This window comes from Aphelocoma coerulescens, chromosome 22 (assembly GCF_041296385.1).
Source record: "Aphelocoma coerulescens isolate FSJ_1873_10779 chromosome 22, UR_Acoe_1.0, whole genome shotgun sequence".
In the NCBI taxonomy this organism is placed as follows: Eukaryota; Metazoa; Chordata; class Aves; order Passeriformes; family Corvidae; genus Aphelocoma; species Aphelocoma coerulescens.
Genome location: NC_091035.1, coordinates 1,213,179 through 1,237,926, shown reverse-complemented (window position 1 = coordinate 1,237,926; position 24,748 = coordinate 1,213,179). Strand labels below are relative to the sequence as shown.

Here is a 24,748-nt window from a genome sequence, read left to right as displayed (position 1 = left end):
GGACCCACAGGCAGCATCCAGTCCGAAATCCAAACACTCCTGGAGCAGCCTCGGGGCCGTGCCCGTTCCCTGGGCACCCTCTGGGGGAAGAACCTTTCCCAAAATCCAGCCTGACCCTCCCTGGCCCAGCTCTGGCTGTTCCCTGGCTCTGTCCCTGTCCTAGGGAGCAGGGATCGGAGCTGCCCCTCAGGAGGAAGCTGCAGACCCCAGTGAGTCCCCCTCAGTTTCTTCTCCCTGCGGATTCCCTCCTCGGGATAGAACACTCAGCTGGTTCCTCATCCTTTCCGGGACTGTCCTGCACCCCACGACGCCAAGGAGCAGTTCTGAGGCTGCTGAGCTTCGCCAGCACCCCCAGCCCTGCTGAGCCTTTCCCTTTTCCCGGCAGTTCCGTGCTAAAAACGGCTGAGATCTCGCTTTGCCGGGGCTCAGCCCAGCACAATCCCCTGCGGGGAGGGCTCTGCCTGCGGGCTGACCTCGAACCCACGCGTTTCCTGGTGGGATTCCACCGACCGCGGACCCTTCTCTGGGAGCTGCAGGTGCAAACAGCCGGGATGAGCTCAGGATCTGCTCCAACATCCCCATGGATGTCCCACCGGGACGTGGCTGCTCCCAGCGAGGCTCTGCTGTGCTTTTGAGCACCTCGACTCTCTTTTTCCAGGCCTGAACTCGGAGTTTGGCTGCTGCAGGCAGGCTGGCACGGCTGGCATCGCTGGTGGCCTTGCTCCCGAGGTGTGGTGGAAGCTCCTGGAGGGACAACTCGAGCCCCGTGGCCTCGTCCTCGCTCTCAGAGGGCTCCGTGGGGTCTCAGAGAAGCTCTTGGGGTGCAGCCGATCCCATGGAGGATCCAGGAGGGATTTGAGTCTCCCACCATCCCGGAGTGCTCAGCGCTGCCTGGGGCCCATATTCCCAGTTTCTGTCCCCAGACCTGGCCTTTCCATGGATCCACGCTGATTCACGGCTCCTGCTCCCCCCGAAGCCCTCACGATCCTGGGGACGAGGACGTGCCACCGTCCCAGTGCCCTTCCCGCTGTCCCTGCGGATGGGGAGGAGGAAAGCGAGCCCTGCAGCTCCCACATCCCTTATGATCATCTGCAACAGCTCAAGTGGAGCTCCTGGAGACAAAAAGCACCTGGAATCAAAAGCCCCTGGAGGCAAAAAGCACCTGGAGCTGTTGCTGGGCTGGTTCCCACCTGGACACGGCTGCGATTTCTCCAAAACTGACGTGGAAAAGCTCCTCCTTCCCCACGGGACGAGTTCTCAGCCCTGGTGCTCCGTGTTTAGCGAGAGGATCCCCCAAACCCTGCCCTGATCCCAGAAATCAAGGACGCCCCAAACGCTGCCAGGTCGGGACCAGCCAGGCAGGTTTATTCCCCTTTCCAGGCTCCTGGAAACCTCTGGAGCCCCGGCTGGAGGCGACACAACCCCCAAATTCGGGTAGGGGGGGTGCCCAGGGAGTCCCTGAGGATCCCGGCCACGGCAGGATGGGAACAACCATCCCCCAGGTGCGCCTCGGCACGAACAGAAACCTCTGGCACGAACAGAAACCTCCGGAACTGCGTTTGCTCCCTTTTTTTTTTTATCGACCTGTGTGTGGATATATAGAAAATACCGAGAACTCCGGCAACGGAGCCCCCGCCGGAACAACAGCGCCGGGTACAAACAGCTCTGAGCTCAGCAGTAAAAACCACCCAGTCCGGATTGTCCCCTCCCAGCCGCGTCCCGCCGGCCTCTCCCTCCTCCGCAGGGACCCGCGGAGGGTGGCAGCGCTACGGCTTGGCGTGGTGCGGGAAGGCCGGGACGTGCGGGGAGCTGTAGGAGCGCTGGTGGCCGTGCCACGGAGCCGCCGGGTACAGCCGCGAACTCCCGTAGGACGCCGCGAAGCGCCCGGCGCCCGTGGCCAGCGGCCGGCACAGCTCCGAGGGCTGCGTGGAGGCCACCACCAAAGGGCTGGGGAAAGCCGGGATCACGAAGGGGTTAACGGAGAGCGCCGGGGCCACGGGCACGCCCTGGGTTTTGAGGTGCTCCAGGGGGTTCCCGAAGCTGCCCGGGAAGTGCAGCGCGGCTCCCTTGAAAGCGTCCGGCGGCAGCGGCGCGGCGAAGCCGGCGGTGGCCACCACGGCCTTGGGTTTGGCCAGCCCTTGGTGGCCCCCCGGCGAGCGGGGCCCCCTGTCCCTGCCCTCCTTGGCCAAGGGGGACACAGCGCGGGACTTGGCGATGGGGCCGAAGGGCTCTTCCTCCTCCTCCTCATCCTCCTCCTCCTCATCCTCATCCTCCTCCTCCTCGTCGCGGCCGTGCCCGGCCCGGGGCGCGGCGGGGCCGAAGGCGGCCCCGGGGGGCACCCAGCAGGCCTGGACAGCGGCTCCCCGGCCGTCCCACGGCGGCCCCGCTTTGCTCCGCACCTCCTGCGGCTGCTCGGGCTCCTCGGGCCGCGCCGGGAAGGCGGAAGGCGGCTCCAAAAAATCCTTCAGGTTGGAGAAGTACCCCCAGAGCGGGGGGCAGCCGGGCTGCAGCCCCTCGCTGCGGTAGGCGTGGAAGTAGCCGGTGAAGACGGCGGGCGCCGGAGCCCCGTCCTCGGCCCGCGGGCAGCCCTGGCTGTCTCTGCCTCCCGGGGAAGCGCTGGGGGCCGGGCCCGCCTCGCTCCCGACGCTCGGAGCTCTGTCCGGAGCTCTGTCCGGAGCTCCCGCCGGCTCCGGGCTCCTCTGCTCAGCGAGGCGAGGGCCGGTGACCGGCCGGGGCGGCTCGGGGCCGGTGTCGCTCGGTGCCCGCCGGCCCTCGGGGCAGTGGCGTTTGTGGCAGTGCAAGGACTCGGCCTTGCTCACCTGCGCCAGCAGCTTCTTCTTGGCCAGCGGGGACATGATGGGATGGTTCCCTTTAGAGTAGAAGCTGGAGAAAAGGCGCTTGTAGGTTTCGCTGTGGGTCCGGCAGGGGCTGGGACAGCCCCCCGAGGGGCTGGGGGCCGGGATGGCCGCGATGGCCGGGCTGGAGCAGCCGTCGGTGGCCCGGCCCCGCTCCGGCGCGTCCCGCGTGTCCTCCGCGCCGGCGGCCGCCTCCGGCTTCCCCTTGTCCGGAGCCACCTGCAAGCAGAGGGGTCGGGATGTGGGTGCCGCATCCCGGGGTGGGCTCCTGGCTCCCCGCCCACCTCTGGCTGCCCTCACACCCCCGGCTCTCTGCTCCCGGCCGGCCCCGTCCCTCCCCGCTCTTCCCAGCGAGGGCCGGACGCGGCCCGGCCGGGGGGCTCCGGGGCTGCTCCCAACCCCTCCGGAGGGGCCGCGCACCTGCTCGCGCCCCTTCTCCTTCCTGGCCCTCTTGCTCCGGTCGTCCTTGGAGACCTTGTACTGCTTGCGGGGTTTGCTGGGGGGCAGCGGCTTGTCCTCCTCGCCCTTGAGGTGCCGCACGTAGGGAAGGACGAGCCTGCGGAGCGAGCGGGGAGCGCGGTGAGCGCCGCACCGCGAGGGGAAACTGAGGCACGCAGCGGGACAGGCCCCCCGCCCCGGCCCCGTGCCCACCTCTCGTAGTGGCGCCGGGTGCAGGTGGCCGCGCTGGTGCTGCCGGGGCTGCCCCCGAGCTCGTCGTAGACGTTCTTCCAGAGCCGGCGCCCCGTCACCTGCGGCGGGAGGGAGGGAGGGGTGAGCCCCGGCACCCCGGGGACATCCCGGGGACACCCCGATGTCCAGCCCTGATGTCCACGGGACTTCCCGCTGCTCAGGGGGGACACCCAGGAAACATCCTGGCACCCAAGGGACACCCTGGCACCCAAGGGCCACCCTGGAACCCCGGGGGACATCCCAGGGACACCCTGGCACCCAAGGGACACCCTGGAACCCCGGGGGACATCCCAGGGACACCCTGGCACCCAAGGGACACCCTGGAACCCCGGGGGACATCCCAGGGACACCCTGGCACCCAAGGGACACCCTGGAACCCCGGGGGACATCCCAGGGACACCCTGGCACCCAAGGGACACCTCGGTCCTGATGTCCAGCCATGATGTCCAGGGGACTTCCCGATGTCCAAGGAACACCCTGGCACCCACGGACGCCACTCACCAGCTCGTAGGCTCCCAGCTTTTCCACGGCTTTGTAGATCTTCCAGAGGTTAACTGGGAATAAAGGGGACACGCTGAGGGTCAGGAGGACAACGGGACCTCTGCACGGCCACCACCCGCTGGCCCTTGTCGCCAGGGCCGGGCGACACAGGGGGGGGGGACATACTCTGCTTGAAGCCGAGGTGCGGGATCCTCTCGATGGGCGTGTGCCGGTCCTTCATGAACTTGTAGAGGCTGACGAGGAAAGCTTCCTCCTCCTCCTTCTCCTTCTCGTCCTCCTTGTCCTCAGCTTCTCCCGCCGCCTTGTCCCTCTCGGCGCCATCCTCGGCCCCCGGCGCGTCCTGCGGGACACGGGGCTGAGCTTTTGGGGCCCCTCCACCCCCACCCCTCGCAGCCCGGAGGCGTTCGAGGCGCTCCGGGCTCGTTCCCCGGCAGCCCGGGCCGCTGGCCAAGTTGGTCAAAGCGCTGGATCCGGGCGAGAACACGAGGAACGGCTTCCAGGAAAACAGACGGGCAGAAATTCAGCCCCGCCCCGCGCCGCCGCCGCCGCCTTTCTCAGCTAAAAATGTTCCTCGTTTGTTTGTTCTACATTTTCCGGAGTTATAAAACTTGTTGCTATTTTTGGGCAAAGAAGCTGCTCGGCTCCCAAGTCCGTCCTTTTATTTTTTATTTCTTTTTTTTTTTTTTAGTCTTTCGGGCTTTTTTTTTTTTTTTTTTTGGGTGATTCTTCTTTCTATTCATTCCGCGGCTTGTGACAGACGCCGGATTTTAACGGCTGAAAGAGTTCAAAGCTTTCTTTTCTTTTCTCTTTTGGGTGAAATAAAAAGCTGCTGGAGGGAGGGAAAAGCTCCAGCGCCACAAAAACCAAACCCCGTTTCCTCACGAGCAGAAAAAATTCACCATAAAAAAATCCTTCTATTTCTACGGGACCCCCCCAAAATCCCATTTTGGGTCCATTCCCCACCTCACCCCCCACCCAACGCTGGGAATTTCACATTTCTCTGCCTCGTCCTCCCTTTCGCCGGCGGCAGAAGCGCTGCTCGCCCTCCTCCCCCCCCCCCCCGAATTTTGGGGCGTTCAGCACCCCCCGCCCCCCAAAAAATTCCGGGGTGCACTCACGGCGGGTTTGGTGGTGCTGGTGGGTTCTTGGGGCTCTGCTTGCGGCGCTTGGTTGTTCTCCATGGGGGGAGAGTCGCTGGCTTTGAGTTTAGGAAGGGTCCTGAAAGGAAAAAAAAAAGGGGCGAGGGTGAGATCCCAAATTGTTGCTGCTCTCCTAAAATTAAGGGTAAATCGGGATGATTCGGGCCACGGCGCTGCCCGTCAGGCACCGAAATCGGCCGAGGCCTGAAGCTGCTCCGTCCGCGCCTCCCCCCTTCCCCCCGACATTTCGGGCTCGGTGTCCCTCAAATCTCCCCCCCCGCCACTTTTTTTTGAGGAAAAACCCCGGGAAAACGGCGAAAACCGGCGATGCGAACCTGGGGAAAGTTCGGCGCGGGCTGAGGGGGTCCCCGGCTCCTGCCCAGCCCCCCCCGGTCCCACCCGAGCCCCTCCGGTGCTCCCCGGTCCCGCCCCGGCCGCGCCCGCGCCACGTGACCGCGGGGCCGACACGCCTCCTCGCTGCCCATTGGCTGGCGCGAACACGCCCCCTTCGCCTATTGGACGGCATGGCTGTCTGTCTCCGCCCCCGCGCGGGGCACGCTGGGAGTTGTAGTCCTGAAGGTGCGGCCGCAGGTGAGCACACCTGAGCACAGGTGAGCGCAGGGGGTGTGTCCCTGTGCCCGTCCCCAAGTGCGGGGGGCACACGCGTGGGTGCGCGCGCGCGCAGGGCCAGGTGCCACGCGCACGCACAGGTGTGCGGCGGGCGCAGGTGTCACACACGCACACGCAGAGGTGTTTATCCGCTCCGGATGACACGCACAGGTGTGCGGCGGGCGCAGGTGTCACATCCCCCCCCCCCCACAGGTGTGTGCAGCAGGTGACGGGTCACACCCGTGCGTGCGGCTCCAGGTGCGCCCCGCGCGCAGGTGTTTATCAGCTCCGGGTGCCACACGCTCCGGGCGCAGGTACCGCACACCTGAGTGCGCAGGTCACCGGTGTCACCCCCGTGTCCCGCCCCCGGCCCCGGTTCGGTTCCCGGCACCGCTGACGCGATTTCCTCCCTTTCTGGCAGCGCTCCCCGGGCGCAGGAAACCGCCGGCGTTGGGGGGGGGGGGGGGGGGCCGCGGGGCTTTTGGGGCGAAACGCGGCCGATTTGGGGCTGAACAACCCCCGCCGGTGGCAACAACCCCCGTCCCCCCGGAGCGCGGCCGGTGCTGGGGATTCGGGGGGATGGGGACGGCACCCGGGCTCTAATTGCACGTTTAATGAGATAATAACAATAATTACAATAACAATAATTACCGGCCCTTCGGCGGCGGCGCTTTCCCGGCGCGGGCTCAAACTCGTCCCAAATCCCGTCCCGCTCCTCAAGCCCGCGGACCCCGCAGCGTGCTCGGGGCTCCTTCTCGCTGCCCAAATCACCCCGCTCAGCCAAATTCCGCCCGTTTAGGCCCAAATTCCCGGGGCTGGAGCGTCACGGCCCGGAATAGCGCGGGAGCGCTGCCAAGCCATGACGGCGGCTGAGTAATGGGCTGAAGTCATCCTTTCCCCATCCCGCGCCGCTGGCACAGGGAAAATCACCCCTGACATCACCGCGAGGGGCTCGAAAGGGGCTGGGGGCCGGCGGGGGCGGCCGCAGCCGAGGGTCCCCCCGCGGGGTCGGGGCGCGCCCCGGTTCTCGGTGGGTTCGGGATTTGCGCTTTCCCGGCCGGTCCCCGCTCGGGACGGGGCGGGCGCGGCTCGGGGCGGCTCGGGGCGGGCGGCGGGACCCCCCCGGCCCCGCGGGACCCCCGGTACTCACCGGCGGAGGCTCGGGCCGGGCTCCGGGGCGGCCGGAGCAGCGCGCGGGTGTCGCGGAGCGGGAGCGGGACCGGGATGAGTCACCCCCGCTCGGGGAAGTGGCGTGTGCGAGGCTGAGCGGGGCTTGCCGAGCCATTGACTCTTTCCTTACCGGAACGGACGCGCTTTTGGGGGTTCTCCCCCCTCCCCTGAATGACTGGGCCGGACTTTCCAGGCCCCAATCCCCCCCCTCCCCGGGCGGGCGGCGCGGCCGGAGCCACTCCGAGGTTGGGGACAGCGCAGGAGGCTCCGGGGTCGTGGTCCTGCTCCCCTTCTTGGGGTCGCCGGCCGCTTCCAGGGATGCTGCCCCTTGTCCCTGGACCGGGAATCCCAGTCCCACGGCACCGGGGCCGCTCACACGCTGGGGGCGGGAGGGGCTCAGCCCCAGAGCAGCCCCCCGAGAATCCCCCTCCCCCCGTTCCGACTGGTGAAAGAGTCCCGAAAAATGAGAAAAAAAAAAAAAAATCCCCCGGTGACTCATTTTGGGCCAAAAAGTCGAGAAAGCAGAAGCGGGGGGAAGTCGTGCGGGGCATTCGGCTCCTGTACCCCCCCACCCCGGGGTAGGAAGGGGGTGCAGGAGCCGCGGGTGACACTGAACCCCCCCTTTCCAGGAAGGCTCCCGCCCTCTCGGCGATAAAACCGGGATCTAACGAGAACGGGGAAAACAAACAGCAAAAAACCCCGCTCGGGTTTTTATTCCCGGCTCCCGTTTTCGTTCGGGTTGGGATGTCCGGGGCTGCGGGACTCGGGGGCCCTGCCTCAGTTTCCCCTTGCAGCCGGTCCAGCCTTCCGGGACGCTCCATCGGCTCTGGGATGGACGGGAGTTCAGGAAGAAATGGGATTTTAGGAATAGATCAGGTTTCAGGGTCCCGGGGGCAGCTGAGCACCCCTGGGTGGGACTCAGCCCCCGCTGGACTCTGCTCCAACGGGAACTCCAGGGAAAGCTCCTCCTCCGGGGGGTGTTTAGGGTTTAATCCTGGAGGAAAAGGGGAATTGTTGGGGTTGGGAGATGTGGGGCGGTGAGAGGGGGCACTGAAAGTGTCGGGGGAGGAAGCCCCGAGCTGCTGCTGCTGGAAAAAAGGAGGAGGAAAAGGAGGAGAGGGAATGGGAGGAAACAGAGAAGGGGAAGGAAAAGGAGAGGGAAGGGAAGGAAATGAAAGGAAAAGGAGAAGGGAGAAAAGAATGAGGAAAAGGAGAGGGAAGAAGAGGAAGCGGAGAAGGAAATGAAGGAAGGGGAATGGAAAAGGAGGAGATGGAAGAAAAGGGAATGGGGAGGGAGGAGAAGGAAAAGAAGATGGAAAAGAGGAAACAAAAAGAGAAGGAGGAAAAGGAAAAGAAGGGAAAGGAAAAGGAAATTAAAAAGGGGAAGGAGGCAAAGGGAAAGGAGAGGGAGGAGATGGAGGGAAAAGATGGAGAAGGAAGAGGAGGAGATGAAGGAAAGTGAAATGGAAAAGGAGACGGAGGGAGAACCAGCTCGAAGCTGCCGGGACCGGCCCTGGCAGCCCCCGCATCCCCGGGACGCAGGGGCGGGGTCGTTGTCTCCGGGGGTCTGGGGGGGCTCTGAGGTTGGAATTCTCTCCCCCTCCGGGGCTCGAGGCCATCGGGGCGGGCGGGGAACCGCAGCTCCAGCCCGGCGCTCGGAACTCGGGATGTGAAGCCGTCAAACACTTCCCTGGGTTTAATTACCCCGCAATTAACCACGTAATCACCGGGAAACTGCGCCCGGGGAGAGTCCCCGGGGCCGAGGCAGCCGCGGCGGGCACGGGGGGTCCGGGAGGTAAAACCACCCTGCTCGAGGGGTGCTGGGGGCTCTGGGTGCCCCCGGGGAGGGGTCTGGGGGCTGCGCTCACCTCGAGCCTCTGCCAGGGCGGTGGCACTGCCCCTCCCAGCCCGGCCCTGAGGGTCCCTCCACGGAGAGCTCATTAGCGGGGCACTAATGAGGCTTAACGAGCTCAGCCGGAGCGTCCCAGCACCCACAGGAGCCATCGGAGCCCGGCCACGAGCCCGGCGCTGCCGATCCCGGGCAGGGACGCGCAAATCCAGGGGGACGCGCAAATCCAGGGGGACGCGCACCCGGACAGGCGCCTGTGGCCCCGAGCAGCCCCTGCGGGGTGCGGGCTCAGCCCCTCGGGGCGGGCACGGCCCCTTTGTCCCGTCCCGGATCCCCCCGGGCTGGGCTGGGGCGGAGCGGCTCCGGTTCGGTGCCCGCGCAGCCATTCCCGACCTGTTCCCAGATCCAATCCCGCCCCAATCCCGACCTGGAAACCCGGATCCAATCCTGCCCCAGCCCCCTGAAGTTCCCTGGATCTCCGGCTGCTCCTGCTCCCAGAATTCGGTTCCTGGATTCCCATTCCCGGCTGCTGCTCCAGGCTCTGACCCCTGGATTCCCTTTTTTTTTTTAGGGAGCTGCCCCCCACCTCACTCTGGGGTCACTTTGACCTCTCCCCGATTCCGGGGACTCCTTCAAGGCCCCTCTACAAAGTCCACAGCTGTTTTATTATCCTTAAACAGTAAAAAAAAAGGGAATAATTCCAGGGAATGGGAGGAACTGGAGCCAGGAGTAACAGTCAGTCCAAAACCTGGGAATTACAGACAGTGAAGGACACCTGGAGAAGCCTTTTGGAACACAGAGAAGAAAATTTGGGACAGGAAGGAAATTTTAGGATACAGAGGAGCCCTCGCTGCAGGAGGTTCACAGTGAGATGCAGGAATGGCACAGCCCAATCCCAGGGAAGAGCTGCTGGATCCCAGCTGGAAGTGCTGAGCCGCTCCCCCTGTCCAGCCAGGACATCCCAGCCTGACTTCCAGGTCTTCCCGAGGTGCAGGGAGCAGCAGGATTTCGGGATTTCTCGGCCGAGGGGAAGCATCTGCCCCTGCTGGAGGGAGGAGCGAGGCCAGCCCGGCGGGAACGCCCGAGCTCCGGCCTGGGATCATCCCAGGGCTGCTCCACAGCCGGATCAGTCTCCCTGTTTCACCAGGATATCCGACAGGTCCTCCATGCTCTGCAGCTTCAGGTTCTGGGAATGGCAGGGAAAAGCTGAGTCAGGCGGAGGCAGACGGAATAAATCCCCCAGGATGAGGCTTCGGATCGAGCCCAGCCCCTCCTGCCACTGGCTGGGGGCTCCTCCCAGGAATATGGGACAGCAGCAGGAATTTCCCCATGGAAAGGGAAATTTTCCATGGAAATCCCTGTGGAAAAGGTTGGAAGGGGCTGCCCAGGGGAGGTTTGGAGTTGCCATTCCTGGAAAGGAATCCCAAGGAATTCCTGGATGTGGCACTCGGTGCCAAGGTGGGGATCGGGCACAGGTTGGAAGCTGTGACCTTGGAGAGCTTTTCCAGCCTCAGGGATTCTGGGATTCCGCTCCTTTCTCCGGAGCCCGGAATGCTCACAGCTCTGGGACAGCCCCGAGGATCGGGAGGCACAGCTGGGAATGCTCCAGGTGCTGCTGTTCCCATTCCCTGAGCTGTATTCCATGGAATAGGGAATGGCTCCCTGCTCTCACCTTCTCGTTGGCCAGATGCAGCAGGCACACGAAGGCCAAGGGCACAGAGAGGTTGGTGGCCATGGCAGGGGGGAGCCTGTGGAAAAGCAGGATCGGGATCAGAGCCCCGGGAATCCCAGAGCAAAGCTCAGCTCCTCGGCTTTGCCAAGCTGGACGTGAGCAGGCCTTCCCTGGGATTTTCCCTGTCCCATCCCCATCCCAAACCTGTGGAGCAGCTCCTTGGTGATGTCACTCAGGACCTTCTCTCCGGCCACCGCCGCCGTGTCCGGCCCTTCCCCGGCTCCTTCCGCCTGTTCGGGAAAATCCCGGTACTGCAGAGCCCAGCTCCGCTGCCCGGCATTCCAAGGAAAACCCCTGCAGCCTGTCCAGCCCCAGCCGGGAGGGAAGGAAGGGCTGCGGAATTCCCTGCAGGAATTTCTCACCTCTCCCTCCGCTCCCGTCAGCAGCTCCCACATGTTCCTCTTCAGCCTCCTCATGTCCATCTTCTTGGCGGTCCTGGCGTACTGGATGGCGATCCTATTGATCTGAGGGGAGGGAAGAATCCGGGATCGCCATCGGGATCATTCCCGATTTTCCGTGGCAGTGACAGGAGCGCTGCCACAACTCCGGGGGGTGGGGAGGGAGATCCCGGGATTTTTAACCCTGGAGGTGCTGAGAGGTTTTTGTTCCAGCCCTACCCAAGGAGGAGCTCCCAGTGCCAGGGAGCAGTTCCCAGTGCCAGGGAGCAGGTCCCAGTACCAGGGAGGAGTTCCCAGTGCCAGGGAGGAGCTCCCAGTGCCAGGGAGCAGCTCCCAGCCCAGTAGCTCCCAGTTCCAATGAGTAGCTCCCCGCTCCAGTGAGGAATTCCCAGTCCCAGTGAAGAATTCCCAGTTCCAATGACCAGTTTCCAGTCCCAGTCTCTCCCAATCCCAGACCTTCTGGGGCTCAGCGATGAGGGTCAGCTCTCCGTAGGTGGTGATGTCCCCGCCGTTGCCGATCCCGTTGCCGATCCCGTTGATCCCGGTGCGCTCCGGAGCCTCGGGATGAGCGGTGAGGTTGAACTCCCCGGCCTCGCCCTGGAATTCCGCGGGATCGGGGTCGTCGTCGCTGTCGGGGTCCTGGGAGGGGACACGGAGGGGACACCTGGGGTCACCTGGAGGAGCCAGAGGCAGCAGGAGCCGCTCCGGAGGGCGGGAATTCCCACCCAGCTTCCCATGGGATTGGGGGTTATCCCCATGGATTGGGGTTATCCCCATGGGATTGGGGGTTATCCCCATGGGATTGGGGGTATCCCCATGGGATTGAGGTTATCCCCATGGGATTGGGGTTATCCCCATGGGATTGGGGCTATCCCCATAGGCTTGGGGGTTATCCCAATGGAACTGAGGTTATCCCCATGGGATTGGGGGTTATCCCCATGGGATTGGGGTTATCCCAATGGAATTGAGGTTATCCCCATGGGATTGGGGGTTATCCCCATGGGATTGGGGTTATCCCAATGGAACTGAGGTTATCCCCATGGGATTGGGGGTTATCCCCATGGGATTGGGGTTATCCCAATGGAACTGAGGTTATCCCCATGGGATTGGGGGTTATCCCCATGGGATTGGGGTTATCCCAATGGAATTGAGGTTATCCCCATGGGATTGGGGGTTATCCCCATGGGATTGGGGTTATCCCAATGGAATTGAGGTTATCCCCATGGGATTGGGGGTTATCCCCATGGGATTGGGAGCCATCCAGCCCCTCCCCGCTGGCCCCAGGCAGGTGTAGGGAGCTGTTCCCAAAGCATTTCTATCCCTGGGAGTGTGCCAGGCCAGGCTGGAGCAGCCTGGGATAGTGGGAGGTGTCCATGGAAAGGGTGGGATGAGATGGGATTTAAGGTCCCTTCCATCCCAGCCTGGGATTCTGGGATCCAGGGACAAACAGGAATTCCCAGAGGGCTCTCCTGCTACTGTGGGACCAGCGGGATTTGTCCCAATCCCACCTGGAGACAGCAGGGAAGGGAAACTCCTGGAGGAATCAACTCCTGATGGGAGCTGGCAGGAGCTGAGGAGAGGGATGGAATTTCCTCCTCCTTCAGGGCATGGAAAAGGCTGGGATGGAATTCCTGGCAAACCCACCCCTGGGAATGTCCCAGGCCAGGCTGGATGGGGTTTGGAGCAGATGCCAGCAGGGTTTGCAGACCCCGCAGCTTCGGGAGGATCTGCAGCTCCAACTCCTTTCCTCGGGAATTCTCTGGACGCGGATTCGGAATTCCCATGTTATTCCCAGCATGGATCACGCACAGGGAAGAGCATGGGAGGGATAAAGCCCCTCCTGGGCTGTACCTGCAGCGCGGGGCAGAAGTTGCAGGTGTCGCTGGGGTTGTTGTAGTCGTAGTCCCCAATCCCGGCCTCGCTATCCAAGGTCCCCACCGGCTCCGAGCTCTGGCTGAGCTGTGGGACAGGGCAGGGAAAACATTCCAAGATATTCCTGGAAAAAGGCCGGGCCTTGTTCCCTCATCCCCCTTTTTCCCAGGATGCTCTGTGGTGACACCAGCACGGCCCCAGCCCTGAGGAACATCCCAGGACACTCCCGGAGCTTGATGAGGAGAGGTTTTGTGCCTGGAATGATCCCCTGGAATTCTTTTAGGGAAGGCTCTCTCACCCTGACCGTGGGTTTGAGGAAGAGCTGTGCCATGCTCTTGGGGTCGTAGTGGAAGTCGGCAGGGAGCGTGGTGCTCCGGACATTCTGGCTCTCCAGGATGGATTTGGTCAGAGTTGTGGATGCCTGGGAATGGGATCAGACAGCTCCATGGAAAAACGGGAAGCTCCATCAGCTTTCCGTGCAAAAACAAGGAGTGCTTGGAATTTGTCTGGAAAGGGGCAGGGTCCAGCCAGGACACCCAGCTGGAGCAGCCAAAATCCAGGGAATTCCAGGCTGCTGTGGGAAAAGGGAGAGCAGGAAGGGCAGCGGCTCTGCAGCACCTTGGTCTTACGGAAATGGGGCTCGAAGTCGACGTCCTCCTCAAAATCCAGCTCAAAAACCTTCCTGGGATTCCTCCGGCGGGATTCCCTCTCGGAGCCGGTGTCTGCTGCGGGAGGGGAGGGAGGGGAGGAAGGAGAGGGAGGAAAGGGGGAGGAAAGGGGGAGGAAAGGGGGAGGAAAGGGGGAGGAAAGGGGGAGGAAAGGGGGAGGAAAGGGGGAGGAAAGGGGGAGGAAAGGGGGAGGAAAGGGGGAGGAAAGGGGGAGGAAAGGGGGAGGAAAGGAGCTGTCACTGCCTCGGGCCAGGACAAGCACAGGCAGCTCATTCCCACCCGGAGCATCTGCTCCAGGCAAAGGGATTTTCCCCCTTTTCCTGGGAAAGCAGCCAGGGCTGGCCTCAGCTCCATGGTGCAAAGGAATCCATGGGAGCAGAAACTCTGATTGATGGTGTGAAGGTGAAGGAGATCAGGTGGGATATGGGGAAGGAATTCCAGCCTGGGACAGTGGGAGGGGTCTCTGCCCATGGATGGGCTCTGAGTCCTTCCAAACCCAGGAATTCCAGGATTCCCTGCCCATCCCAGGATTCCCTGCCCATCCCGAGGCTCCCTCCCTCCGGACACTCACGCCTGTGGCGGGGCCGGAAGCGCCAGTGCTCGGGGCCGGCCCACATGGAGAGCGTGCGGGGGCTGAAGTAGGAATATTCCCCGGGATTCATGGATAGGTGCAGGCTCATGGTGGTGATGTCTCCCTCTCCCAAAGGAGCTCCATCAGTCCTGGAAAAGGCCCGGGAGCTGCTCAGTGATGCCATTCCCTCGGAATTCCCGAGGGGATTTATTCCCGGGGCACTGGGAAGGGGGGGCAGAGCCTCAGTTCTGCTGGAAAAACTGGCTGGATTTGCCTGAGTTCTCCGTGGAAGGCAGAGAGATCCCTGGAAAACATTCCTGGATGCTCCCAGCCCTGGAGCAGGAGGTGAGCTCCTCAGAAGGACTGGGAATTCCTCCCTGGAACTGGGAATTCCTCACCAGGACTGGGAATTCCTCCCTGCAATTGCCCCACGGAGCCCCCAAAGCCCAGCCACGGATCCCCCTCCCCGCCCACCTCCTGCTCCCGAAGGAGCCGAGGTTCCCCGGGAATTCCCCGGTCGTCTCTCCGGCCACGCTCCCGGGGGATTCCAGCTGGAATTCCGGGGGGGCAGCGCCCTCCCCGTCCTCGCTGTCCAGCTCCACATTGGGATCAAAGACCTGCTCGCTCTTCCAGAACTTCTCCAGCAGCGCCGACACCGACTGGAAAACAGGGAAGAGCCCCAGGATGGGTGAGGATGGGAGATGTAATTCAAGGAGCCAAAGGAGGGCAGGGAGAGATGCGATAATGGGAAAAAATTCCTCCCTGGGATGGAATTCCCAGAGAAGCTGTGGCTGCCCCACCCCTGGAAGTGTTCAGAGCCAGGTGGGAGCATCCTGGTCTGTGGGAATTCCCACCTGGCTCAGGAATTCCCAGCCTGAATCAGGAATTCCCAGCCTACCTCGTTGTGGGACTCCTCATCCCACTTGCTGAACTGGAATCCGGCCAGGGAGGAGCAGATCCGGCGTTTTTCCAGGCACTGGGCTAGCAGGGCTGGGGAGAGGTTGGACACAAGGTGAATTCCTTGGATCCAAGCAGGTATCCCATGGCTCTGCAATCCCGGCTGGGCAGGGCTCAGCTATCCAGGGAAAAGACTTTGATTCTTGGGAATAACCCTGGGAATGCTGAGCAGAGTTCGGGGCCGTGTCCAAAGTCAATCCTCACCCTGGAATGCACTGATCCCAAATCCTGCCCAGCTTCCAGAGGGTGGGGGGCAGGGAGGGATCTCAAACCTCCAGAATTCCCAGTTTTCCAGCATCCTGAGCGGGATCAGAGCAGTGACCAAAATCACAGGGGAAGGAGCTGGATAAGGCCAGGAAAAGCATGGAAAAAAAGGCTGGAATTCACCTTTTAGATCGGCCACTGGGACGGGATCCGAGCTGGGCAGGGCCGGGGTGTCCGAGGAGGGCAGAGGGATAATCCCAGAGTGGAAGAGGAGCCGGCTCTGGAAGCTCTGGGAGCGAAGCCCCGTGAGGAAGATCCCGGCCGTGCTGCACTCGTCGAAGGAGGCGGCCGCCCTCTGGAACATGGGATCCACCTGTGGGGAATCAGGGAATGGGACTGGAATCAGGGCATGGAGAGGGGCAGGGAGGGCTCTGAGAGAGGCTTTGGAGCACAGATCCCAAGGGAAAATGATCCACAGCCTTCCCACCCCCCCCCCCAGGGAGTGTCCCAGGCCAGGCTGGAGCAGCTGGGATGGCGGGAGGTGTTGGAATGAGGTGTTGGAATGAGGTGATGGAATGGGATGAGCTGTAGGGTCCCTTCCAAGCCGAGGCATTCCAGGATTCCATGAGCTGGTGTGGACTGGGAATCAGGAAGAAATTCCTCCCTCTCTGCCCCTGGATCATCCCTGGGGAGTGTCCCAGGCCAGGCTGGAGCAGCCTGGGATAGTGGGAGGTGTCCATGGAAAGGGTGGGATGAGATAGGATTTAAGGTCCCTTCCATCCCAAACTGGGATCCTGGGATCCAGGGAAAAACATCCTGGTCTATGGGAATTCCCAGAGGGCTCAGGAATTCCCAGCCTGGCTCAGGAATTCCCAGAGGGCTCTCCTGCCACAGTGGGACCAGCGGGATTTGTCCCAATCCCACCTGGAGGCAGCAGGGAAAGGAAACTCCTGGAGGAATCAACTCCAGATGGGAGCTGGGAGAAGCTGAGGAGAGGGATGGAATTTCCTCCTCCTTCAGGGCATGGAAAAGGCTGGGGTGGAATTCCTGCAGCCACTCCTGGGCAAATCCATCCCTGGGAATATCCCAGGCCAGGCTGCAGCGAGCTGGGATAGCGGGAAGCACCCCTGGCCACGCTGGCACCGGGTGGGATTTCATCTCTTCCACCCCAGACCATTCCAGGATCCTTTTCCCAGCCTGAATTCCCAGGTTTGTGCGATGCCAGAGCCCAGGGGGATGGAGAGGCAGGAAAACTGGGATGAGGAGAGATCCAAGGCCACCTCAGAGCCGCGGGAGGCCTCGGGAAGGTTGATGTTGTTCAGGTTGTGCTCGATGGTTCTGAAGGTTTGTTTCTTCCTGGGCTGCGCCTTCCGGGCGGCCTCAGGGGCTGGGCTGGAGCCTGGAGAGGGGAGAAGGACAAAAATCCCACTTCAAAAATGGCCAAAATCCCTCCTAAAGGAGAGGGAAAACCTGGAACCTGGGCACCAAACTCACAGCGGGCGTTGGAATTCCTCAGTCGGGATCTGTTGGAACGAGCAACGTTCCATGGGCTGGGTTGGGCTTTGCTTTTTATTGGTTCTGTTTGGCCCCAAACTGTCCCTGTTTAGTCACAAACTGATCTATCTGGCCCCAAACTGCCCCTGTTTGGCCCCAAACTGCCCCTATTTGGCCCCAAACTGAAATCAGAAATCCCTGAACAACAGCTCCAGCTTCTCCTCCCATCCCTCCCTGCTCCAGTATTCCAGGAGAACCAACCCGGGATCTCCCAACCCCTGGAAAATTCGATTAACCCCAAATCTCTTTGAAACTCCCAACTTGGAAAGAGCACTGAGGCTTCTCCCGGGTGGGAAAGGAGGGAATTTCCCGTTTTTTTTGAGAGAAAAAGAGGGAATTCCCACCTTCCTCGGGGCTCTGCGGGTCCTTGGCAGGGGCTGAGTCCTTGCCCAGGTTGCCCAGGACCCTGTAGGTGTCGGCGTGGACGGAATCCACGCGCACAGCGTAGATCTTGGCACTGGCATCCAGGGTTCCCGCTGCCACCTGGAACAGGGAATTCGCAGCTGGAGAGGGAAAAGCCTCGCCTGGATGATCCCAGATCTGATTTCCCAAGTGCTCTGCATCCCGAGGAAAATCACGGATAACGGGGAGAGGAGTGATTGTGAAAGCTATGGACCACCAAGGGGGTGCTCCCTTTGGTTTTTTGGGATCACACCTAAAATCCTTTAGGAATTGCTGAGTTCGGCAGTGGGGGGAAGCAGAAAGGCACAGGTTTGATCTGCCAGGAGCCGCCTCTCCTTCCTTAGGGCCACCCCCTCAGGATCATCCCGTTTGCCCCAATCATGAAGAGTTGAAGGATGTGGAATTCCAAGAGCCTTCTCCAGCCCCAGACCCCGCCAGGAAGGCCGAGAACCCCCCAGTGAAACCCAGTGCCCCTTTCCCATCCTTCCCTCAGGACCCACTGCTGGCTCAGGAGCTCCTGGAGGCCACATCCCAAAGTGCTGTCCCCTGTGGATCCATCCAGGAATCCACTCTTCCCTCCCAGCAATCCCAGGGAATCTTTTCCTTGGCAAGTTCTTGGATTAAACCCAGCCCAGCAGCACCCTCCTTCCTTTCCCAGCCTTGTTTGGTCACTGGTTTTCACCTCAGAGGCCTCCCAAGCCCTGCTTTTGCACCAGAGCCCTTTGGAACACCACAACCAGAAGAATTCAGCCTTTACAAGGATTCGGTGTCTCCAATTCTCACAAAAAGTGGCTGTGCCGCCTCTCCCAGGGGGGTTTTGGTGGCAGCACCCTGAGCAGCGTTCGAGGTTTCACGTTAATCAAGCCTGGGGTTAATTGCCAGGTGGAAACAAAGCAGCAGCAGCAGCAAGGACTCCTCTCACCTTGAAGTTGGTGAGCTCCGAGTTCTTCTGCTTCAGGATCTCGGTCATGTAATCGATCAGGTGCAGCCCAAAGGCATTTTTGGTGGTGATTTTCTGCAACAAAGCACAGCTGGGGACCCTTCCCCTGACCAGGCCCACCCTGCCAGGACCCTGAGCCCCGGGGGAGGGCAACAGCAGCCTGGATGTGGCCACGGCTTCCTCTTGGAAGAGGAACAGGAAAAGGTTGGAGAGGTGGGCAGGGAATTGTCTGAAATTCAGCAGGGTCCTGCAGCTGGGGAGGGACAGCCCTGGACACAGCACAGGCTGGGGGTGATCCCTGTGGAGAAGGGGGGACAACAAAGTGTCCCTGGCCAGCAGAGTGTCCTAGGAACAAGGACACCAAGGAGATGCCCCAGGAAGAGCATTCCCAGCAGGTCAGGGAGCGTTCCTGCCCCTCTGCCCAGCCCTGGGAGCACCTCTGGAGTGCTGTGTCCAGCTCTGGGATCACTGGGACAGGAGGGACACGGAGCTCCAGTGACAAAGATGAGGAAGGGCCTGGAGCATCCCCCCGATGAGGAAAGGCCGAGGGAACTGGGGCTGGTCAGCCTCGGCTGAGAGGGGCCGTCATCCCTGTGTCTAAATATCCAAGGGGGAATGTGGGAGGATGGAGCAGGGCTCTGCTCCGGGGGGCCCGGCCATGGGACGAGAGGAACGGGCAGGAACTGATGCCTGGCGAGTTCCACAAGAACTCTTTCCTGGGATTGCCCAGAGATATTCCAGAACCGTGTAGACACCACCCACGTGCTGTGGGATGACCCTGCTGGAGCAGGGTGCTGGGGCCAGATGCCCCTTCACGATCCCTTCACCTGCCCCATCCCACGATTCTGGGAACGACCCCGCTGCCAAGGCCCGAAGCGTTTCAAACCCCGCCCGGCCCAACCGCGGCGCCCCGGACTCACGTTCTCGCTGCACAGCTTGATGCAGGTGCTGTAGTGCTCCGAGATCTGCGCGTTGCTCCACTGGGGCAGCGGGGGCTGCCAGCTCTCGGGCCTGCGGGACACAGCGGCGTCGGTGACCGCGCTCCCCCCTCAGCCCGGGCCCCGCGCACCGGCCCTACCTGGGCGCGGGGGAGCCGAGGCCCTGCAGCGACGAGTCCACGGCCCTGGAGCGGCGGCGCTGGCGCCTCTCGCGCTCATCGTCGTTGCTGGGGCACTCGGCGAGCACGGGGGTGCCGGGGGTGCCGGGGGTGCCGAGGGGCCGCGGGGCCGGGGAGGCGGCGAAGGCGGCGGCGCGGGGGGTGCGGCCGCTCATGGCTGCGGGACAGCGCCGCGCCGAGGGGGAGCCCGCCCGCGCCGCGGCCACGCCCCCGCCGCGCCTCCCGGCCAATCAGCGCGCGCCGCGCCTGCCCGGCAGCCAATCAGCGCGCGGCGCCCCCGCCCCCGAGGCGGGTTTGAACGGCGGCGCGCGCTCGGCGGGCCCGCGCGTGCGCGCCGAGTAACGGTCGTGAGGGGGGGAAGGGGGGGGGGGGGGCAGCGCTCTGAGGGACCCCCGGGAGAGTCCCCCCCGGGAAGGCGCGACCCTTCCATGGCCCCCCATCTGCCGGCCCTGGGATGGGATCGGAGCGGTGTCAGCAGCCCCCGGTGCCGCCCCGGCACCCCCCAAGAAGGAGGAGGAGCCGCCAGAGCAGCGCCGCTTATCCCGGAATCAGTGAGGTTGGAATCTTTGGGATCACCGAGTCCAAGCTGTGCGCGACGCCCGCCTTGTCCCCTGCCCAGAGCCCTGAGTGCCACCTCCAGGCCTTGGACACCTCCAGGGATGCGCACTCCAAACCTCCCTGGGCAGTTCCAAGGCCTGAGCGCCCTTTCCATGAGGAAATTCCCGCTGGTGTCCAACCCGAGCCTCCCCTGGCCCAGCCTGAGGCCGTTCCCTCTCCTCCTGTCCCTGTTCCCTGGGAGCAGAGCTCCACCCTGAGCCACCCTGTGCCCCCTTTGGTGTTCCCTGTGACCCTCCAGGTGTGTCCCCATATTCCCTGTGACCCTCCAGGTGTGTCCCCATACTCCCTGTGACCCTCCAGCTGTATTCCCATATTCCCTGAGACCCTCACCTGACCTCAGGTCCCCCATCCCGGGCACAGGGGACACTCCTGGGAGAGCCCCGAGCTCTGTGCCTGAGGCAAAGCTCCACCAAGAGGGAAATAAATCCATAACTTCTATTTCTGGAGCATGTCCTGTGCTCGGGAAGCTTTGGGAAAAAGTCAGGATGGCCTGGACGTGCCCCCAGATCCACCCCCAAAAGCTCGGGAATTCCACTCCATTCCAAAGCTCGGGAACAGCAGCTGCTTCTCCAGTGCCACCGCCCGGAGCAGGAGCTTTTCCAGCCCTCCCAGGCAGCATTCCCAGCCGAATCCATGGATTTAGGGCACCGCGGCGTTGCTGCGGTTGGGTGTCCGCGTTTTTTCCCGGCGGCTTTTCCCGGCTGAGCCGCTGGATGGAGCAGCAGGAAAAGCCGTGGATTGATCCCCGCTCCAGGATTTCCCCTCCGTGCCAAGGGAATCGCGGAATTGTTAAGCGTGGAAAAACACCTTTAGGATCATCGAGTCCATGTTCCAGCACGGGATGGAGCCGCGGGATCTCCCAGGGAGGAGAATCCGGGATTAGGGAATGGTGGGTTCCCCATCCAGGATGCTCCAGGCTCCCGGGAAGGGCCGATCCAAGGAAACGCCTCTCCCCGGGTGTGCCCGAGCCCGCGCTGTGTCCCCAGGACGGCTTTACCAGAACCCGTTCCAAACACAACCGACCCATCTACCAGCACCCAACAAGGAAAATCCCTTTTTTCCTAAGGAATATGTGCATGTAGAGGTGGTCGTTAACACCCGAATCCCACTTTTCCTTTGGCTCCGTCCGTCCCTCCGGAGCCCAGCTCGATTCCCGCGGCCACCCCCGCCAGGAGCGCTCCCCCAGTCGGGATCTCAGCGCTGCCTCATCCCAACCCCAAAAATGGCAAAGGAATCAACGCTTGAAGCCTGGAATTTCCTTGGAAGAGCCCCGGACACTCCCAAACCTCGAGGAACCGAAACACTTCGGGGTTTTTTTTGTCCCCCAGATAACTCGGGGACTGAGCGATGGGGTCAGTCCCTTCCCTCAGCTGCTCCAGGATAACCGAGAGGGGCTGGAAAATCCCGGGATGTGCTTTGGGATGAGTTTTCCTGGGAACAGACCCCACATGTTCCGTGGCTGCAGTAAACAAATCAATCTCTGCAGCTGAGCCCGACCCAAAGGAGCCTCCGAGGAACTCGGCAGGGTTTTAATGCCCAAATAAATTTCTCCTGCCCCGGCAACGGCCTTGGATTTTTCCCAGGCATCCATCAGCGGGGCCGGAGAGGGCAGGAACATTCCCGTATGGAAGTGGAAATTGAGGGATCCCTGGTGACAGGATTTCCCAGATTTTTGCTGCCCTCATTCCCTGTGTTTTATCCCCAATTCTTGTGCCACAAATCCCAGGATTTCCCGCATTTTTGGCGCCCTCATTCCCTGTGTTTGGAGCTGGAGGCACAGGGAAAGCTCAGCAGAGGGAAGTGGGTTTGATCTTTCCAAGATTTTCTTGGGAAGTGCTGTTCCCGAGCCGCCTTCCCGCGGCCTGGCTGCTGCACACGTCGCTCCGATCCAGCCAGGAGGGATTCTTTTCCCTTTAGTGGGAAAGCTCTGGAAGAGGCCAGAGTGGGAAGGACCTCGGGATGGCCCCAATCCCTTCTCCAGCCCCTCATTCCCTGGGAATGGCCCCAATCCCTTCTCCTGCCCCTCATTCCCTGGAAATGGCCCCAATCCCTTCTCCAGCCCCTCATTCCCTGGGAATGGCCCCAATCCTTGTAGGAAAAGGGAAGGGAAAGCGGGATCAGGAGTGCTCCTTGGGGCCTGTGGGAAGCTTATCCTGGGATATTTTCCGGGATAAATCCTGGAATGGGTTCGGTTGGAAGGAACCTTAAAACCTTGTCCATGGACAAGGACACCTTCCATAAATCCTGGTGGCTCCAGCCCAGCCTTCAACAATTCCAGGGATGCAGGGGCAGCCACAGCTCCTCTGGGAATTCCATTCCAGCCCCTCAGGCAGGAATTTCTTCCTAAAAAATCCTGATTAGAGCGTGGATCCCACCAGGATTCCTTGGATCCTTCTGCAACCCCTCCCTGCCCATCCAATTGCTCCAATGAATAATTAATTTCTAATTAAAAATTAATCAGAGCATCCCATGGAAGTAATTCCCTCTCTCCCCTTTCCCCTTCCTTCCCTCTGGAATTCCCGAGGCCCAGGGAGGACCCTTTGGAGCTGTTCCTTACCCTGGAAACCCCAAACCCGATTTAATTCCTCATTTCCCGCCCCCAAATTCCCAATCCTGAAATCTCCCAGCAGCTCCTGCTTCGCTCATTTAGCTCAGTAATTACTGGGGTAATTAACTCTAATTACTGCTGTGAACAAGCTGGAATTCTCCACCATCCAGGAACCCCAAATCTGCTGGAATCTGCCCCGAAATGGAGGCGGGGACTCCCAAAGGACACAAACCCACTCCCATCCTGATGTTTTGAACCCAAACCGTTCCTCTCCGAGCTCGGATTTTTTGGGAAGCATCCCAGAGCCCCCTGGGTGCCATGGAAACTGCGGGTTGTGCCCTGGCAGCAATGAGCCATCGTTAATTCCCATTTTCTGGGATATTTTGGACTCGGCATGAAGCAAATTTATGCAAAACGCTGGAATCCATCCATGGAAATGAGGCTGAGCCCGTGGATTCGCCGGAGCGGGAAATCAGCGGGGTGGGTTCGGTCAAACCTACAGATCCTGCTCAAAAAGCACCAAAAATGACCAAGTTTGGCTTTTTTGGGGTCTCCCAGCAGGCAGCTCCTGGTTCTTGGGGGTTTCCCATGGAATTGGAGATGGAGGGATAACCCAAAGCCCGGGGAATTTGGAATTCCCTTTCCTTGTGTGGCCGAGGGGGATTTTTGTACCCAGTGAGGGCTCGGCCTCATTTTGTGGGGTGGGGGTGAAATTCCCGCTTAGGGACGGCCCTGGGAAAGGGGAGGGGGTGATCCTGAGGGAGAAAACGGCTCCGTGGGGATCAGAATCCCGCTGGGATGGGATGATCCTGAGGCAGGAAACGGCTCCATGGGGATTGGAATGGGGTGATCGCGATGGAGGAAATGGCTCCGTGGGGATCGGAATCCTGCTGGGATGGGGTGATCCCAATGGCTCCGTGGGGATCAGAATCCCGCTGGGATGGGGTGATCCCGATGGCTCCATCGGAATTGGAATCCCGCTGGGATGGGCAAGGGGATGATCCCAATAAAACGGCTCCCTTGGGATCTGAATCCCGCCGGGAAGGGGGATCCAGCCTGGCGTTCGTGGGAAGCTCAGCTGGGAGCAGCCTCCGGCGCCCGGCGTGTGCCGATGTTTATCCATTCCCGGCCTTTTCCAGGATAAAATCGCTCATGGAAAGCAAACAGCCGGAGTTTGCCGGGCCCGCGGGATGGAGCCAAGCCCGGCAACGCCGCTTTAATTAAAACCCGGAATTCCAGCTGGCCGGAACCGATGGTGGGGGCCAGACACTCCCGCAATTCCCACCTGCTCTGCTGTCAGCGTGGAAAACCACGGACTGTGCATTCCCAGCAGAGCAGTGGGATTTGGGGAGCCCAGCCAGGGAAGAGGAGGCCGGAATCGCATGGAGAACAGAGTGACCCTGAGCCCTGCCCACGCTCCAGGAGGGATCAGAGCCTTTTCCATGATTTGGGAATCAGGGATGCGCTCCCAGCCCCGGCTTTGAGGAGGAATTCCAGGAATTGTCCCTTTTTCTGCTGTTGTGGTGACATTTCGGGGCAAACACTTCCCACCGAGGATGCCCCAAACCCTTCATCCATGTTTTTTATGGAATTCTAGCTTTTCCGCCTTTTCCACCTCTTCCTGCTCCCACCCCCCTCCCCTCGCTGAGGGATAAGGAACCAGTCTCTCCACATCAAAGGAACATTTATCCATGAAAATCCACAGAGGGACGATCCCGACGGTCACACGCGGACGCTTTGGGAAGGACGGTTGGGTTTCCTCTCTCTCTCGGGATGCTCCCATGGGAAGAACTTCCTGGAAAGCTCCTCCTGGCTGCCGCCACCCCAAATCCCAAATTCCCGAGGGATCCCCTGGGGTCAGGAGCCCTTTGGTCCGGGATGGGGATTTTAAGGAGACCCTCAGCTGCTCCTGGGTCTCGCTGTCCCTCTCCTGGACTTTCACTGAGGAGTGGGATTTAACTTCCAGCAGGAACGGGATTTGGGCTGGATATTGTGCAGAAATGGGATTTGGGGTGGGTGTTCCATAGGAATGGGATTTGGGGTGGATATTCCAGCAGGAACGGGATTTGGGGGGGATATTCCAGCAGGAATGGGATTTGGGGTGGATATTCCAGCAGGAACGGGATTTGGGGGGGATATTCCAGAGAAATGGGATTTGGGGTGGATATTCCAGCAAGAATGGGATTTGGGGTGGATATTCCAGCAGGAATGGGATTTGGGGTGGATATTCCAGAGAAATGGGATTTGGGGTGGATATTCCAGCAGGAATGGGATTTGGGATGAGTATTCCAAGGAAAAGGGGCATTCCCATGCATTATAATAATTGTGTTCCTTATCCAGCTGGACACGGGATT

General features: G+C 61.6%; 2 protein-coding genes across 5 annotated transcripts; both read right to left on the bottom strand.

The window, feature by feature from the left end:
* Positions 1–1,555: 1,555 nt before the first annotated feature.
* ARID5A (AT-rich interaction domain 5A) lies at positions 1,556–7,017 on the bottom strand. Of its 3 annotated transcripts, none has more exons than XM_069035326.1 (7): positions 6,945–7,017; positions 5,165–5,264; positions 4,212–4,386; positions 4,047–4,099; positions 3,507–3,604; positions 3,276–3,411; positions 1,556–3,074 (listed from the first exon to the last, which is right to left on the bottom strand). In XM_069035326.1, exons 2-7 carry the CDS (start codon positions 5,225–5,227, stop codon positions 1,767–1,769), a joined length of 1,833 nt encoding a protein of 610 aa, XP_068891427.1. In that variant the 5' UTR covers positions 5,228–5,264; positions 6,945–7,017; the 3' UTR covers positions 1,556–1,766. The 3 variants fall into 3 exon arrangements, with proteins under 3 accessions (XP_068891427.1, XP_068891428.1, XP_068891426.1); XM_069035327.1 differs by lacking the exon at positions 6,945–7,017 and adding an exon at positions 6,446–6,637; XM_069035325.1 differs by lacking the exon at positions 6,945–7,017 and adding an exon at positions 5,521–5,594.
* Positions 7,018–9,469: 2,452 nt separating this feature from the next.
* Positions 9,470–19,383, bottom strand: NCAPH (non-SMC condensin I complex subunit H). 2 transcript variants are annotated; one of them, XM_069035414.1, is made up of 17 exons: positions 19,190–19,383; positions 19,032–19,122; positions 18,094–18,186; positions 17,114–17,252; positions 16,496–16,614; positions 15,399–15,588; positions 14,953–15,044; positions 14,529–14,713; positions 14,055–14,203; positions 13,434–13,540; positions 13,114–13,236; positions 12,795–12,902; positions 11,400–11,582; positions 10,908–11,009; positions 10,690–10,775; positions 10,486–10,561; positions 9,470–9,999 (listed from the first exon to the last, which is right to left on the bottom strand). In XM_069035414.1, the coding sequence occupies exons 1-17, from the start codon at positions 19,381–19,383 to the stop codon at positions 9,940–9,942; spliced, it is 2,097 nt and encodes a 698-aa protein (XP_068891515.1). In that variant the 3' UTR covers positions 9,470–9,939. The 2 variants fall into 2 exon arrangements, with proteins under 2 accessions (XP_068891515.1, XP_068891516.1); XM_069035415.1 differs by lacking the exon at positions 19,190–19,383 and having other exon boundaries at positions 13,434–13,537; positions 19,032–19,105.
* Positions 19,384–24,748: the final 5,365 nt, after the last annotated feature.